Raw genomic sequence first — 17,424 nt, 5'->3', positions numbered from 1 at the left:
TTCACTTTTAGTTATATTTTAATTTATATGTATGAGTTTTGGGTCGGAATTAGGTTGTGCATGAAAGGGCAGCCCAGTGCACTAATCTCCCGATATGTGCGGGATCGGGGGAAGGGCCGGGCCACAAAAATCTATTGTACGCAGCATTACCCTACATTTCTTTAAGAGGCTGTTCCACGGCTTGAACCCATGACCTCCTGGTCATATGACTGCAAATTTACCAATTACTCCAGGGCTCACGTCAATTAGGCTATGCAAGTAAATGTTTATAAGTTATAGAATATTCTTCAAAACATTCAGCTGTCTTTTAGATGCATAGCAACATATTGGATCATTAAACTTATTGCAAAGGAAAAGATTAAAGATTCAATTAGAACTCTCACTTTTTGATTGTTAAGGCTGAACTTTTTTTTCTCTTCTTTTAAATGCTTTTTAAAATTATCACTTTAGATAAAGTGAAGTGCCTTGTTCTGGATATTTATCGAGCTAAGTAATGTTTTAAAAAGTCTCCATGATTATTAAAAAAAAAACAAAAGAGATTTTTGTTTTTTTTAAAAAAAATTGAAAAGTTAATCTTTAGAATGCAACATCTGGAGACAAAAGTGTTAGGTACAGAAGTAGATTATTTTTAAAAAAAGATAAGGTTCGTCAGCTAAGGAATGCATGGAAGTTGTTACAAATTCCAGTCCCTACACCAAAAGAGAATATTATTATTAATGCTTACAAAAGCATATTAGTAAAAGCAGCCACCAGAAATAAGCATTCATATATGTACTCTACATAATTGTCTTATTCTATCTTCATTCAAGTTATCAAGCTTATTTCTTTCTTGAATTTGAACTTTGAAGGCTTTACAAACTTGGAACTAAGACCTTTTACCTATAAGCATTATTAACTCATAAATTAATATATATTAATTGTAACTTTTGAATGAGGTAAAGTAAGCTAGGTTCAATTTTTATGGGGTTTCCACCCGGTATTCGCTATGCGCATTGTGATCAAGTCCCACAGTAGAAGGTACAATGCTCCCTAACAATTTTTTTTTTTTATATTTGAAGCTCGAATCTGAAGAATATAGTACTTACCGTTCCACCAAAATCCCGATTGTTCATACCATACTTTGGATTCAAAAGGAAACCTGTGAAAAGAGAAAAGGAAGAGAAGGATCAGTGTCAAATGGATTTAAATAGTATGTAAAATGACGTGAATATATGCAGATCCGAGTCCTCATTAGGCTCAAATGACACGGACTTCAGAAGACCAATACTAGAAGAAAACACACGCATTTTGATTTAAATCTGACGTCCATTTGTCCTTTTTTTACCAACAGATATTTGAGATTTACTTTATATCAACTAATCTCGATTGAATAGTCTTGTTAAAAGAAATTAAGCTATTTTTTTTGTCAAAAAAAAAAAAATCGTTTTTGTTAAAGTTTGCACTTAAGGTCTCTAATTAAATGTGCATAAATCAACCATCTCATCGCATCTTTTAGAGGTCGGTTGGTACGTTAGACAAACAAAAATAATTTCGGGATAAAAATTTAGTGTCGCCTTCTCCCTTGTTGGGTTATTTATCCTGAGATAAGTTATTCTAGTATTAAAAATAGCATCAGGATAATTTATTTCTGTCAGATGATGGAATAGTAATCCCTGAATAAGGCAATAAAATTGACTATTTCAAAATTAATAGAACATACAAAACAAAGAAATAATATATCAGGATAAATAATATTGCTTAGCAAATGTTCTGTCCTTTCAATTATTCTCATTTTAGTGCTTTTCTTTTAAATAAAAAAAATTCTCACCATATCTGAGAATTTGCCGTAGGAACGAAGACAAATGAGAATTATATATTTCAATTCAAATTGAAGCCGGTGATAAGAAATTATTCCCTCAAGAAAAGATGTACAGTAGTAGGAAGAAATTAAAAAGATATAAAAAGGAAGACGGAAATTGTTAAACCAAAGTGTTTTCCTTTATCTTAGGAGGAAGGAAAATGAGAACGTGAAATAAAGATTCCATTGGTAAAAGACATTTGCACTAACTCATCAATGGTCCCACGCGCTTCCCCCACCTTCAATTAAATCATTGTTTATAATTTCATTACTATTGTGTAAAGTGTTACCCTATGGAAATATCCTAGAAATAGGTTCTAAATAGCAGCTTTAAGTGAGATTTTGCAATCACACAATAACCTCAAATAATTCTTAATTTATGAGCTTTTTGTATTTGACGACTCAACAAAAACATTAGCCCAAGCCATGATTTATAAATCTTGGTATTCAAAAAAAAGACTAACCCAGTGCACTAAGCTCCCGTTATGCGTGAGGTCATATAGCATTATCCTGCATTTCTGCAAGAGACTGTTTTTACGGCTGAAATCCATAATATCCCGATCACATGAAAGCAACCTTACTAATTACATCAAGGTTCCCCTTTGATTTATAAATCTTAATATATTGAACATAAGTTTTGAATAATGAGACTACAAAAAAAAAATATTTATCTCCATTTTATCACAGTTTTTTCATTGTAAAAAATTATTTTGTCTTTCCATGTACTTATACATGAAACATAATATTAGAATTTCAGCCCGGTTTATGACAAGTACATCAAATCTAATTAAAATCAAAAGTTTATTAAGATGAGGGTAACATATACTACTATATCATAAAATTTATCCTATTTTCTTAAATGAAACCTTTATATCTAGGAAGTATATTTCACTCAACTCGGTTATTTGATTAGTATGGAAATGATTCTAATTAGAAAAAAAAGGTAAAAATAAATTTGTATTTTCATTTTTTCTTGTATTTAAGTAAAAAGGAAAAAGTAACAACCAAGGAATATGGTAAGATAGTTTTAATAGAATTCGAGTAATAGAATTCAGGATAGGAAATGCTTCCTCTTTAATGAGTCTTAGCAACTCGAATTTAAGTTTAATCGGATCAATAAATTTCAAATATCAGAGAGTTAAATAAATAAAAATACAATACAAAAAAAAAGAAGAAAAACAACACTTTTCGTGCAGGACATAGGCCATAAGGCGCGTGGAGAAAACTTCGATGCAGTAACAGTAAGTCCCCGTTTGACAGTGAGAATATTTTTGACACAGTTTCCAAGTAATTTAAATAAAAATTCAAATCAAATCAATAACCCAAACATGGAATTCAAAACACCTCGCATTCTCTCTACATAAGAAGACTATATAGGACTTTGTCTGAAAATAATTTCACTTACCAAAAACCCCACTCAGCAAAACCAAACGACTGCCAAAACCCCACCCATAAACCTCCGTCCTCCGCCGCCGTAAACCACCGTGTTCCACCACCAGTATCATATACAATTTTTTGTTAACTTTTATAAAAAAATCAAGAATCTCTCAAGTTAGCGTATTTTTTGATTGGTGGGGTTTTGTGAAAAGTGATAAGCAGCTAAAAGGGTGTCTTGGGTAATGGTTGAAGAAGCTAAAAGACTGAGCTTTTCTGTTTCTTGAATTTGCAAAGGCAAAGAGGACGGCGTCGTTTTTAGGCTGTGCAGTGATGATGAAGATTCGCTTGATTCTTTTGCGATTCCTTTTTATGTTATTGGTGATCTTCACTCCTAATGGTACAATTTTGTGCCTTTTTTAATAAAAAAAATTGTGCTGTGTTTGGTTGTGTAGGAGACTGTAATTTTGTTGGGTTTGTTGTTGTTTTTTGAATTTTTGGGTAATCGAGGTAATATTGAATTTTTGAGATTCTTTTTCTTTGTTGATGTTCCTTTTTGATCAATATGCTTATGTGCTTTATTGTTACTTGTTCATGTATGAGTATGATCGTAAAATGTACTGATAACTAAAAATAAACAGTAACTAATAAAAATTGGATCTTGTAATTTGGTGTGTGTGTGTGTGTGTGTGTGTGTGTGGAGTCGGCTATTTGCTGTTCATCTTTCTGCAGTGGATTTTGGTAGCAGCCTTTCTTGCTTATGTGAATGGATTTGATAAGGCGGAACTAGGATTTTTACCAAGAGGAGTCAAAAATATAAAGAAGTCAAAGGAAATTCAACATATAGTATGTATACATAAATTTTGTTTAGTCTATCTACACAGTCTACCTTCTCAAGGTAGGGGTAAGGTCTGCGTACACATTACCCTCCCCATGGGATTACACTGGGTTTGTTGTTGTTGTTATCTGCGCAGTGTAATTTTCTGGCGATTGACGCCCCTTGGACAAGGGTGGCTCTGCCACTGATTGGTATAACAGCCTTAGTTTTATATTTCTATAGAACTCCTATAAGGTTATTAAGCTGTATAACTGATGAATAGGGACAATGTTGTTTGATGTATTTATTGTGATGCTTTGTTTGCAAATGTCACAGTTTTTTTACCATATATTTCCAAAAAATTAAGATATGACTGAAGAATTTTCCTGCAAGTCTCTGTTGATTTTAGTTATATGGACCGTTTGTAACATTAAGTTAATTCGTGTGGTTTGATAGTCTGGTTAACAGAGATAGTTTCAGCCCATCAGTTTATATCTGCATTCTTGTGTTACATGTGGAATGTACTTATTGCATTTTCTTCACCTTCTGTTTTCAGCTCAACTGACTGCAAGAGCATTCACTGGAACTTATGGAATTAACTATGGGAGAATCGCAGATAACATCCCTTCACCTGATAAAGTGGTTAAACTCCTTCGAGCAGCAAAAATTAAGAATGTTAGAATATATGATGCAGATCCCAGTGTCCTTAATGCCTTTAAAGGGACAGGGCTTGAGTTGGTGGTTGGACTTCCGAATGGATTTGTAAAAGAAATGAGTGCTAATGCAGATCATGCTCTGACTTGGGTAAAAGATAATGTGAAGGCATTCCTTCCCGATACCCGCATTGTCGGCATCGCTGTGGGAAATGAAGTTTTGGGGGGCAGTGACAACGAACTAGAGATAGCTCTTCTGAATGCTGTAAAGAATGTATATAATGCAACACGAAAGCTCGGGATAAGTGACGTTGTTCAGATATCGACTGCGCACTCACAGGCCGTCTTTGTTAATTCATTCCCTCCCTCCGCGTGTATATTTAAAGACGGTGTTGCTCAGTTGATGAAGCCACTTTTACAGTTATTCTCAGAAATTGGATCTCCGTTCTGTTTAAATGCCTACCCCTTTTTGGCTTACACGTACAATTCAGACAAAATAGACATAAATTATGCTCTTTTTCAGCCGAATGGAGGAATTGTTGACAATAGAACTCTTCTTCATTATGATAACCTGCTCGATGCTCAGATTGATGCAGCATATGCAGCTCTAGAGAATGCTGGTTTCAGAAAAATGGAAGTCATAGTTACTGAAACAGGCTGGGCGTCTAATGGGGATGAGAACGAACCTGCTGCTACGCCAGGTAATGCTAGTACATATAATTATAATCTGCGAAAAAGGCTTGCCAAGAGGAAAGGAACTCCAATGAGGCCGAAAAAAATGTTGAAGGCGTATATTTTTGCACTGTTCAATGAGAATTCAAAGCCGGGTCAATCATCAGAGAAGAATTTCGGACTCTTCAAAGCTGATGGTAGTATTTCTTATGATATTGGTTTCTCTGGGCTGCAAGATATATCAGCTGCATCTTCTCTTTTCTCTTTGAAGGTATGAGGATCTTTTTCACTTTTCGAATCAATGCTATGTGTGTAGGTCATCCTTCATATTCTGGATAAAGAGTGAATAGTTGTGAGCATAGTGTTTCCGTATAGTTCTGGATCATCTACGTAGCGCTGCCGCTCATAGCTTAGGAAAAAATGTTATCTTAAATGACTTTAAAAAGAAATGAAAAGAAGACACGTTGATTGGTCCCTTATACAAGAAATTCAACCTCATATTCCTACATAGAAACGTATACGGGTTCAATGTGTAGCAGGCTGTAAATATGCTGGAAACCTCATGTATTGAGTTGAGTTGCATGCTTGCTAAAATCAGAAGTGTAGGTGAAGTTTATGTTTTACACTTTATACTGCTCCTTTGCAAAAAGGTAAAGGAAGACTAACAAAGTCAGTGTTTTTAGGATTTCATAGGTTTCGTCTTAATGCACTGATATATACCTCTGTGGGAAAGTAATTCAATCAATCCTATGACTACCCGGTTCATTAAAAAGAGATTAATATTTACTAATGCATATTATAGGAAGGTCCACTTGGTTCAGACTTTTGTGAAAAAGGGTTACATTCGTTCAGAAATGTATATTAGCAGATATTTCAATCCTTTTCTCATTCCTGGCTTCTTAAGCGGTGATCTTTAATAATGAATATATAAGATGAACCTAAAAGGGGAGTGTGAAAGTATCATGAGAGTAGCATGAGAGATACCTCCCGTATTTTTTGGAGCGAAACAACATGAGGAATCCCCATTCATTCTTGGGTTACATGTTTCACCTTCTTAAAAAAAAAAGGAAAATGAGTCCTTTTATTTCAATGCATTAGGACATGCTTATAGAATTGGATATTTTTTTTCCTACCGCTTTAAGCCCCTTTTTCTCGTAGTAAAGAACAACGGGAAAGAGATTGAGAATATGTACCATGGTTGGAGGGGGGGGGTGTTAGATCCTTTGGCTTGTGCAGAAGGCTAGGATTATGTTTCTGTAATTAAGTATTTTAAAAACTTACGGTTCTACTACTTAGAAAGTTTATAGAGAGGAAAGAACAGAGGAAATAAAGAAAAGGAAAGCAGAGTGGAAGACAAATAAGTTTGTAAAATTGAAGCTTTTGGTTTAAAGTTTCTCTATTCAGATCTGGTACTGATCAGTGATGTATCATGCCAATTTTTTACATGGACAGCGTACTGTTCTAGACGTCTTCAAAAAAAACTGCTGGTGCTTGAGTTGGAAAAATGGTGTTAAAGAACGTTTGGAAATACTGGTTAATACTTATTGAGTGGATTAACAGCATGAAAACAAAGAACTTTTATATGTTTTGAGAATAACACTCGAGTCTAAGGAAATTAGGCATGGTGATTTTTAATCGGGACTTCCAAAAAGATTTACTAGCTTTTATTTTTCCTTCGGAGGCATTGTAGAAGTGGTGATAAGCTGACATGAAGAACTTAGGCTGGGGTGACCTTGTTGAATAATATGCATCCATGTACTTCCTAAAGAGATGGGTTAATAGATTTGCAGAGGAAGTAGAAGTATGATGGATCTGCTGCTTTATTTTGTTAGTAAATGTCCTCATAAGTCATAAGTGTTTATCAATCTAACAAACAACTGAAATAAGTTCTTGTTGGCTCGTCACATCTCATCTTCCTGTTCCTCCGCTGTCGAATCCTGTTAGAGTCTTAGAGAAATACACTTGTCCCCCATCGGTTGTGTATCCAAATGGGGCCACTCAACCTTGCCTTAATTTTGCGTTCGGATGCTCCGTTTCTTTCACAAATCTAGGTGATGAAAGGGCCTTCAATCCCATGGTATGTATTAGGGAAGCTCTTGCATTAGCTACGCAACCAATTATAACTTAACTTTACCTCCTTTTTATTTTGAAGTGCTAATCATTTGGAAGAATCTATTTTTCTTCCTTCCCTCTTATTTCTCGCTCTTGCTCCTTGATCTGGGGCTTTCACTTTGTTGAGGTTTGTTGATTTTGTGTACATGTTGTTTCTTTTTCGTGTGCACCTCTAGAATATGTTGGAGCACTTAGAATAAACTTCTAGGAACATATATCAGTTGTGAATGCTGCTTTTCTAGCAGCTCTGCTATTGTAGCTCACTGACTATCAAACTGTCAAGGTGAATAGTTACTTTTCCTAGAACTAGCATGTTTCATGAAAGAGAGTTTTTGTTTGTCTTTTCAATCAAATGTGTTTTCTCTCTCAAAGGAAAATACGCTTTGTTTGTCGATATGTTCTATGATCCTTCTGTTCATATATGAGGATTTCACTTAATAGTAGATTTGACCTGGTTTGGAGTTGATTGAGACCAAAAATAATGTAGGAAACCTTTTTAGTTTTTCATTGTAGTGCCCATATATGCTAACGTAGTTGGCATTCTTTTTTCATTTTGATGAATCTTAGTATAGTATGCGGATGTGGATCCAAGTCAATTGCTCTTGTCCCTAGTTTGCTTCATAAAAAAAAAGAAGGGTAGGCGGATGTAGATCTGAGTTCATTGCTGCTCTTGTCCCTGATTTGTTCCTTTTCTATTTATGTTCCTCTCTTTCTTGGTTCTTTTTTTTTTCCTCATTCTTTTGCCACCCAATACATGCTATTATACGACCTTTCTGGCTACTATTGCACCTTAGTAGATGATATCTCATTCTTCTTTAAGGCACTTTTTTCAGATTTCTGAGACTTGATAAAGGATACTTGAGCATATCTCAACTATCCTAGTTAACAAGTAATGTTGAAACATGTACTGATTGGGTCGCATTCGTAGAAAACCGGCTTTTTGTAAGGTTTCCTATTTTTTAGTATACTTCTTGTGTAAGGGCATCTTTTGCCCTTTACTTTTAATGAAATTTATTACTTTATAAAATAAAAAAAGGTAATGTTGAAACGATATAGTGGGCATGTTCATTCAGTGTTCTATTCTGCTGTCTACTACAGATTTTATGTCGCATATCATTATGGACTTATCCATTTTACTTGCATACAATGTTTCAGGAAATTAAATCTCGAGCGTATTATTTGTCAGCGACAGCAATCACAACTTCAATGTCGGTTTTGCTATCGAGGTTGTGACAACATTTTTGAACTCATCTTATACTAAATACCAGATTAGCATCTTGAATATTTCCTAGTAGAAACTGCTACATCAACAACATTAGGAATGCAGTCATATATCTTCATCGCGATCATGAAGGTTGCTGATTGTTTTTGAATTTTTCAGCAATGTACATCAGTATATATGAAATAAATTTATTCTTGGTTTATCATGTCTTGATCTTGTAGTTGCCTAAATCTCACCAAAATATCATCTTTCAAGGCTTTAGTATTCTTGTTATATGTAGTTTTACCATATGAAGCGGAGCCTTAGCGTAACTGGTAAAGTTGTTGCCAAGGTCACTGGTACGAGCCGTGGAAACAGCCTCTGCAGAAATACAGGATAAGGCTGTGTTATAGACCCTTGTGGCCTGACCTTTCCCTGGACCTTGCGCGTAGCGGAAGCTTAGTGCACCGGGTTGCCCTTTTAGGTAGTAAATGGAAGTTCTAGCAAGCTCAAGGAGAGATAATCCTTGTTGATTGGAGCACTTCATGCAGGACATGCCATTAAGATATCATAGTAAGGCAAAAAAAAGTTAAAGGAGCAAACTCTTTTTCTTCTTTTTCTTTTGATAACCGAGAAATTCCCAAAAGCTAGTTGGCTTACGTTTCTAGGCTCAGACAGTAAGCTTGTTCCCCCTACCCTTCACTTAAATGTTAGGCTTTTCTTTGCTAGGAAACTTATGACGTACGCGTAACGCACATAATTTCTTTGCAATACATATCATGTGCTTTGCTCTTACCATTGAACTAAAGCCCTAGAGGCAAGCTCTCTATTTTTCTTCTTAGTCAGACAAAATTTGTCTAATTGTTAGGTTTGTTTTTCCAGCCAACCAAATTATGAGTAGACAATTGTGCCTATCATTGTAGAAACTTTGCTGTGGATGCATGGTGGCTATACTATATTTTGGTCATCAAAAATTAATGATACAGAAAGACCACGTAAGGTGTGAATGATTGCAAAGTCTCAATTAATAAGTCAATTACTTGATAAAATAGTAGATTGACTAGAACCTGTTAAAACCAAGAATTTAATAAATTGTGATCTAGAACTTTCGTATGACTTGCAAAATCTATAGAACTTTGAAAAGTTAACTTCTTAAGAATAAGACTAGACACGCATTGCACAAAATCGATTGTTTTGGAATTTTATCATTAAAAAAATGCTTTGATTTGAATTACATCAGCTCGAGGGATTCCCAAAAAATTGGAGTACTAGGTGATATAGTCGAAAAGGGTTTGAAAAATAAATTGAGTACAAAACGTATCTTCAAACCTTATACATTATACGGAAAATGGTTCAAAATGACTCTAAACTATTGGAAAAGGTTTAAAAATGTCTTTCATCTACCTTTTGGGTTTAAAATACGCCTCTATCCACCTTTTTGGTTTACTTATGCCCTTTGACCGTAAGGTCAATGCTAAATTAAAAATAATTACTTAAAACATATTTTTCAAAATATTTTTATTTTTTTAAACTAATGCACCAGTAGTCCCCACTAATTTAGTAAAGTCTTCTTCTTCTTTTTTTCAGTCTTTCAAAAAAATATTTTTTTTAAAGCATTTCTTTTTTGTAAAAACAGAAAAAAAATTGTTTTTAACAAAAATATTTTCGTTTTTTTAAAAACTGAAAAAATTATTTTCAACAAAATATTTTCGTTTTTGAATTTTTTTTTTTTCATTTTTTCAGTTTTTTTAAATTTCGGTTTTTAAAAAACAAAAATATTTTGTTAAAAAACGAAAATATTTTTTTTCAGTTTTTACAAATTTGTTTTTTTAATTTTTACAAAAAAAAATGGTTTAAAAAAACTGAAAAAAAAATATTTTTCAAAAACGAAAATATTTTAATAAAAACATTTTTTTTAGTTTTTACAAAAACAATGCTTTAAAAAAACTGAAAAAACATATTTTTTTGTAAAAACTAAAAAAAAGAAGAAGAAGACTTTACTAAATTAGTGGACTACTGGTGCGTTAGTTTAAAAAAAAAATATTTTTTTTAAATAATTATTTTTAATTTAACATTGACCTAACGGTCAAAAGGCATAAGTGAACCAAAAAGGTGGATGGAGGGGTATTTTTAGCCCTTTTCCGTACATTATATTACCTCAAGCTCTTTACGAGTCAGTTATAACGCCTAATAATTTGCAATTATTTCATATTGTATTTGTTAAACTAGTTTAGATGCAGATGTTTGTTGTTCTTGTCATTGCAATTGTAGTAACTTATAAGATAGTAGTATTGTTCTAAGAATTGATTTTGATTTAATAATCAGACTTAAAACTTATTATATAGTATGTAAGGGTAATTTTTCATTCTATAACTCAGATGATTTGCCTAAATTGTAGGGTTATCATATGATCAAACCTCTAAAGAAAGTGGAAATGGTATTAGATTCAGAAACTATCTAGAGAATCAAATCTGCTGCAGTTGTAACAAATAGAGAATACCTTGATTCTCTTATTTTATTCTTCTAAAAATTCCACCATTAACTACCTTGTAGACCTATATACTGAAAGTTAACCTTTGAAGTGGCGGCATTTTCCAATCAGAATAAGGTAAGCGCAAATGAAATGGGTGAAAATCATGAGCGGTTAAAGTGAATTTTAATAGAGACAAAAACGTTCGATGATTTTTTCTTAATCTACTTAAGTCTTATCAGCAGAATTAGTTGGTATATGTTCTAATGGGAAGGAAGGGGAACTTTGCGACAATGATAAAGTTGTCTCCATGTGACCTATAGGTTACAGGTTCGAGCCGTAGAAGCAGCCACTAATGCTTGTATTAGGGTAGGCTATCTACATTACACCCTTTGGGTAGCGGCCCTTCCCGACCCTACAAGAATGCGGGATGCTTTATGCACCAACCTGCCGTATGTTCTAATGGGAAGGATGGGGAACCTTGCGTTAATGGTAAAGTTGTCTCCATGTAACTTATGAGTTACGGGTTCGAACCGTAAAAGCAGCTATTAATGCTTGCATTAATGTAGACTATCTACATCATACCCTTCGATTACGGCTCTTTTCGGATCCTACAAGAATGCGTGATTCTTTATGCACCGGGCTGCCTTATATTCTGATGGAAAGTAAAAAAATATTCGATAAAAGTTGAGGTGTGTTCAAATTGTACAACCATGGAAAAAAAGGATAAAGAGGTAAGGAATTGGAACTTTTCATAGTACACTTTTGTGGACCAAAAGTTGTTTTTCAAGGACAAGATAAGATGCCCATTTTGATTCCGTCTCTTTGATTATTCTTCTTCTAATTATACAACGTTTTTTCTGCAAGTGAATTTCGTCATGATTAGGATTTAGGTGTAACAGAAAACAGGTCAAGTTTTGATGATATACACAAGCCACCAGGCCATGTTTGATTGGTTAAGTGGTAATTTTAGATTAGCTAGATGGCACAATTTGTATTGTGTCATTGTGATACTTCAAACATTGAGGTACGAAAACTATTGTTTGAAAAAGAAGTCGAGCCTCAATATCTTGAGATCTATTTAATTATCTAACCCCTCAACTCATTTTTCTACTATGAAAGGAAGACATGCAAGAATGTGAAAATTAAAGTATTTTGGACATCTCTATGCAATAGAATTTTTATGAATTTAAAGTATTAAATTTCAAGTGAACCGTATCTACTTTCTGTACTAATTAACTTTGTCCATTTCTTAACGAAGTTTCACATAGGATGAAAGGATATCTTTTTATTCTTTAATAAGTTAATAAAAAGAAAAGATCAAAGACGACTTGGACTTGGACATTTCAAAGTCGTTGGTTACGCTTCAACCAACTTGCATCGTAACAAGTGTCTGGTCTCTTGACCATTCCATTTTGATTAATTCGTGCATATACACTTCATTAGAGATAGTAAAATTTACTCGCACTCACTGGTGTACGCATGATTTTACATAAGCGATATCATAATTTAAAATATAAACAAATGAATAAATTACTATAATAATTAGTGGTGTCATTTTCTATACGTATCCTCAATATTTTTATTTTATTTATAAATATTTAGTGAATAGTTTCGACCGAACAATGTCCCATGACACCGCACGGTATAAGGTGCATATACCCCTGCTCGCACCATAGCGTATGTGAAGACACATGTTTGAGAAATGGTCCAAACTTTCAAAGAGGTTCCGGGTTTGAGTTCTTTAAGAATGACAAAAATCATTAGTATGAAGTGAATTTCCCTTGAATGAGACTTATGCAATACGAAATTTGGATTAGTTGGGCAAGTGAATTTTGCATATAGATAATTATACCCCAAAAAAGACATATGTTATATATTTATTGTAGTTATTATAAACACTGATATTTAATTTTTATTTTGATTTATTGGTGCAGATAGACTTTAATCCAGAGAAGTACTATATTCGTTTTAGGAAGTTAGGAATTTGGCAGAATTATTGAAACTGTTCCAACATCCAATAAGGAGCAGTTCAACTCCCAAAAATGCCACTTGTCTGGACCAAATCTTTCTAATTCCACTACCTCCTTTCATTTAGCTCATGATATTTTTTTTTGGCCTAAGTCAAACTTTATCAACATATTCAACTGAAACATCCTAGATACTTCCATAGACTAATTTAGCTCTATAAATACAACCTAGTATTGTACAAATGTTAAAACAGAAACTCTGAAACTTAGCAGCCCTTTTTTGTTATATACATCAGCTACAAAAGAGGAAACTTGTTTATTATATTATAACAAGAAATATCCAACTGGGGCTACCTGAAAACACAAAAAATATGGTTACAAGGATGAATATTGCAAGAATTGCACTAGTATTAGTGGCAATTTTAGTGGCGTTGCCGGGAAAAATAACAGCAGTTGATCATGTGGTTGGCGATAGTAATGGTTGGGGAATTCCTTCAGGCGGCCCTTCAACTTATACTAATTGGGCATCACAACGTACCTTCAAAGTTGGCGATACTTTAGGTATGTATTATTACGTATTCGACACCTCTTTCTCTTACACGATTAGTGCATTATTTGAGATAGTTGAAAAGGGGTGTAGCGCTAGAAAATTTTGGATCAATAATAATTCTCCACAAGTCATTAGTACTTTAGTAGAACGTTTATACAGTTACTGCTATACCTTAAACGTCAATTATTAGTGATATAAACCAACATGTCTGCATCCCGAAATAAGTAGAGGCGGAATATTAATTATTTGAAAGGTAACTAAAATTAGCAGTCAGACTTTGATTATGTCACTTGTTAGGCCTTCCAATATACTAATTGATTTGAAGGAGCTCCAGTCACTCTATAATTTTCCTTTTCTAGTTCAAAGATCAGAACCAGTTAGACTTAGGTACTATGAAATTTCAGAAAACTTGAATTTTGTAGAAAGAAAGACGAACAAAGACCAAAAAAAAATTAGGGTCTTTTAGTCCTGTCAAAGATTTGTATGCTAGTAGAAATGTAGAGAACTTCTATGTTTTTTAGTTCTATGTTTTAAATAATATTGAACTATGAGGATTAAGCTTAAATGTGATATACAACAACAACAACAACAACAAAAAACCAGTATAATCCCACAAGTGGGGTCTGGGGAGGGTAGTGTGTACGCAGATCTTACCCCTACCCTGTGGGACAGAGAAGTTGTTTCCGATAGACCCCAGCACAAGAAGATAAAAAGAGACAATAGAACAGTGACGGCAACAGAAGCCATAAAGATAGAATCAGAAAAATAAATGGAAAAAGCAATATCAGTAATCAGTAACAATGCAAGGTACTAGAATATTGGAGCGGAAAAATAATAAGAACACAACACGTATCACTGACATACGAAAACAAGACACTAACAGACTAGCCTTATACATTGTATGGAGTAGAAAAACGCTCAACTACCTCTTAATCTACAACCCTAATTTGCTTGAGATTGAGCCGTACTTCTTGTTGTAGTTGGTATTAGAATTGTAACCTTTTTGTAATATTCCTAGACTGAAACTCAATACTTGAAATTCTGTGAATTAACTTGTAATTTCTCAATTTCAAATTTTGCAGTGTTCAACTTTGCAACTGGAGCACATGATGTAGCCAAAGTCACAAAGAGTGCATTTGATTCTTGCAGCTCCACAGGTCCTGTTACTCTTATAACTGTTGGACCAGCCAATATTACTCTGAATTCCACAGGAACAGAATATTTCATTTGCACTTTTGGCCAACATTGTTCTGCTGGCCAAAAACTAGCCATCAATGTTACAGCATCTTCCACTTCTAGCCCTAGTCCTGCACCCTCCCCTGCTACCACCCCTGCACCCGTCCCAACCCCAACCCCTACCCCTACCCTTGCTCCAACCCCTACCCCTACCCTTGCTCCGACTCCTTCCTCTACACCTTCCCCGACCCCGATGCGAACGCCAACGCCAAGTCCATCGCCATCAATGGGACCATCTGTACCAACTCCTACTCCTAGTGGCGGTGCAGGAACTTCGCCATCATCCTCACCAACCACTAGCCCGGTCACACCGGGGACTACTCCTTCACCCGAGACACCTCCCGAAGGACTAATTCCTCCACCGGCTCCTAGCTCTGCCCCGAGGAACGTCTTTGCTCCTGCCTTGATCATGTTCATGTCTATTGCCATTAGTATAATGTGGTAGATTCTTGTATTTATATATATCGGACTTTTCTAGCACGGAGGAGCTTCTAGTGATTTGAGTGTTTGTATTTATTTTACATATGAGTTGATATCATTATAGGACATAATCATTGTTTACTTGTAATATTGTTTATTTATTGAGTAATTATTGATTGTGTGAGTTTTTATAGAAGAGTCTCGTTTCAGTTGTGAGTAATATTCCCGAATTTCTACCAATTTAGAATTTCATAATTTTTTATATCAAATTTTGGCAATTAAGACATAGAAATTGTGTTTTAATAGTACAATAAGGTATCTATATTGACTTTTCATTTCCTCCCTAACTATTTAAGACGAACAGAATCCTAAAATAGATCTTCATACTGAAAAGTGAAAGCACAGTGACCATTGTGCTGAGGATCAAAAGTTAGCAGTATGTCTCAGAGGCGGATTTCGCGAGTTCAACTGAATCAATTGCTTTCTGCTCGAACTATATATATTACAAAAGAAAATTTGAAAATGTATACCTATAATAAAGTCACACAAAAACTCTCATACCTTCTCTACTCCTATTTCCATTTATCCAACATCAGGATTCATCAAATCTATAAAAGGTACATTTCTCATAATAATGGGTTCGCAACTATATATTAATACAAATTTAATAGATTTTCTATGTAAATATAGGATCTATGCAAAAACCATTGGGTTCGGCTGAACCAGTAAATAATACCCTACCTCCGCCCTTAGTTGAGAAATTCTCCAAAAGAGAAAATTACTCAATTGATAATGGGTTTTGATAACCTACTATGTGCCAGTAGTAGATTAGCATTATCTCTACTTATAGATTTTTGTTTTTATCCTTTAAGCTAGTCTTTAAGTTACAGGTTTCTGAAACCCAATAAGTTACCAATTATAAAAATATTTGACTAAATTATTTATATCTCTTCTTGGTTTTCAAAAGTGACAAACATTTTGAACCGAGTTCTTTTTCTTCTTTTGCTAAAGTGACAAATAAAAAGGACGGATGGACTATTATTTAAAACAATCAATAATTAAGATAATTCCATTCTAACATTCACTTAATAAAGACATTTACCAAACAAATAAAGAACTAAGAACTGTTAATTAAGTAGCTGCTACATTTGTGTAAGCTATGCACTGATGCAATATCCACCTTTTATTATATGAAAACAGCAGTACTTCAATTTTTTCACCCATGAATGTCATAAACGGCACTAATAATGTTTATTCATAAAAAAATTTACATGTCAACATTAATTACATTGATTATTAGGGGTCGGAACCAACCTTGACATCCCATATAATACAGCTATCAATAGGAGGTATACTACCTTTCCATCAATAATTCTTTTTTCCTTCTCTCTTTCTAGCTACGGGTTCAACAGAACCCAATATCTTTAATTCTAACCTTGTATTTGTATTAAAAACTTCTCCTAGAAATGAGGTCAAACGATCGATAAAATTGATCGATATCAGTCGGTAATTGACAAAAATCAACTGAAAAGCCACCGAGTAACAGTCGGAAATCGTTAGGTCGGTAGTGCAAACCGACCGACTTCGATCGGTCAATTAAATTCCACACCCGATCCAAAAGAAAAAAGGATGACCGAAAAAACCGACAAATTTCATTCATTTTTTTAAAAATTATGTAATAAAAAAATATACCATCTGAGATTCGAACTAGGGTATGTACTTATGGCATGATACTATTCTACCAGTAGACCATTCATGTTTCAGTTTAAGATTTTAATTTATTTTATTTATACTCTTTAATCGTATTTTTGCGCTAAAATAGCCGACCGATTTCGATTGATTTTTTTAAAAAGAATAAAATTGCCGATTGAAATTGGTTGATTTTTTAAAATGACTGACTGAAATAGCCGACCGATTTCGATCAACTTTCTGAATATTAATTTTAATTTATTTTAAAAGGAAAACCACTGAAGTTGGTCGAGTTCTTGAAAAATAAACTTTGCGGGACGCAAAAATAATTTTCTATATTTTGCCGCAAACAAAAAAAAATGTCCGAATTCGATCGATTTCGTAAAAAAAAAAAAAAAAAGAAAATATTTAAAAACCAACTGA

The 17,424-nt window shown here is 34.0% G+C and overlaps 2 protein-coding genes across 2 annotated transcripts; both read left to right on the top strand.

The window, feature by feature from the left end:
* Positions 1–3,097: 3,097 nt before the first annotated feature.
* On the top strand, positions 3,098–8,892 carry LOC107829448 (glucan endo-1,3-beta-glucosidase 11). Its single transcript, XM_075236669.1, has 3 exons — positions 3,098–3,611; positions 4,585–5,624; positions 8,621–8,892. Exons 1-3 carry the CDS (start codon positions 3,545–3,547, stop codon positions 8,696–8,698), a joined length of 1,185 nt encoding a protein of 394 aa, XP_075092770.1. The 5' UTR covers positions 3,098–3,544; the 3' UTR covers positions 8,699–8,892.
* A 4,451-nt stretch (positions 8,893–13,343) lies between these two features.
* LOC107829449 (uncharacterized) lies at positions 13,344–15,505 on the top strand. Its single transcript, XM_016656903.2, has 2 exons — positions 13,344–13,667; positions 14,739–15,505. The coding sequence occupies exons 1-2, from the start codon at positions 13,478–13,480 to the stop codon at positions 15,335–15,337; spliced, it is 789 nt and encodes a 262-aa protein (XP_016512389.1). The 5' UTR covers positions 13,344–13,477; the 3' UTR covers positions 15,338–15,505.
* The last annotated feature ends 1,919 nt before the right edge of the window (positions 15,506–17,424 follow it).

Source organism: Nicotiana tabacum, chromosome 18 (genome assembly GCF_000715075.1).
Source record: "Nicotiana tabacum cultivar K326 chromosome 18, ASM71507v2, whole genome shotgun sequence".
Classification (NCBI taxonomy): Eukaryota; Viridiplantae; Streptophyta; class Magnoliopsida; order Solanales; family Solanaceae; genus Nicotiana; species Nicotiana tabacum.
The sequence above is the reverse complement of the archived record's forward strand: the minus strand, read 5'-3'. Positions and strand labels throughout refer to the sequence as shown.

Coding starts and splice junctions, on each gene's coding strand:
- LOC107829448 (XM_075236669.1), top strand. CDS start 3,545: ATGATGAAGATTCGCTTGATTCTTTTGCGATTCCTTTTTATGTTATTG. Junction 3,612..4,584: donor GGTGATCTTCACTCCTAATG/GTACAATTTTGT, acceptor TTCTGTTTTCAG/CTCAACTGACTGCAAGAGCA. Junction 5,625..8,620: donor CTTCTCTTTTCTCTTTGAAG/GTATGAGGATCT, acceptor ACAATGTTTCAG/GAAATTAAATCTCGAGCGTA.
- LOC107829449 (XM_016656903.2), top strand. CDS start 13,478: ATGGTTACAAGGATGAATATTGCAAGAATTGCACTAGTATTAGTGGCA. Junction 13,668..14,738: donor CAAAGTTGGCGATACTTTAG/GTATGTATTATT, acceptor CAAATTTTGCAG/TGTTCAACTTTGCAACTGGA.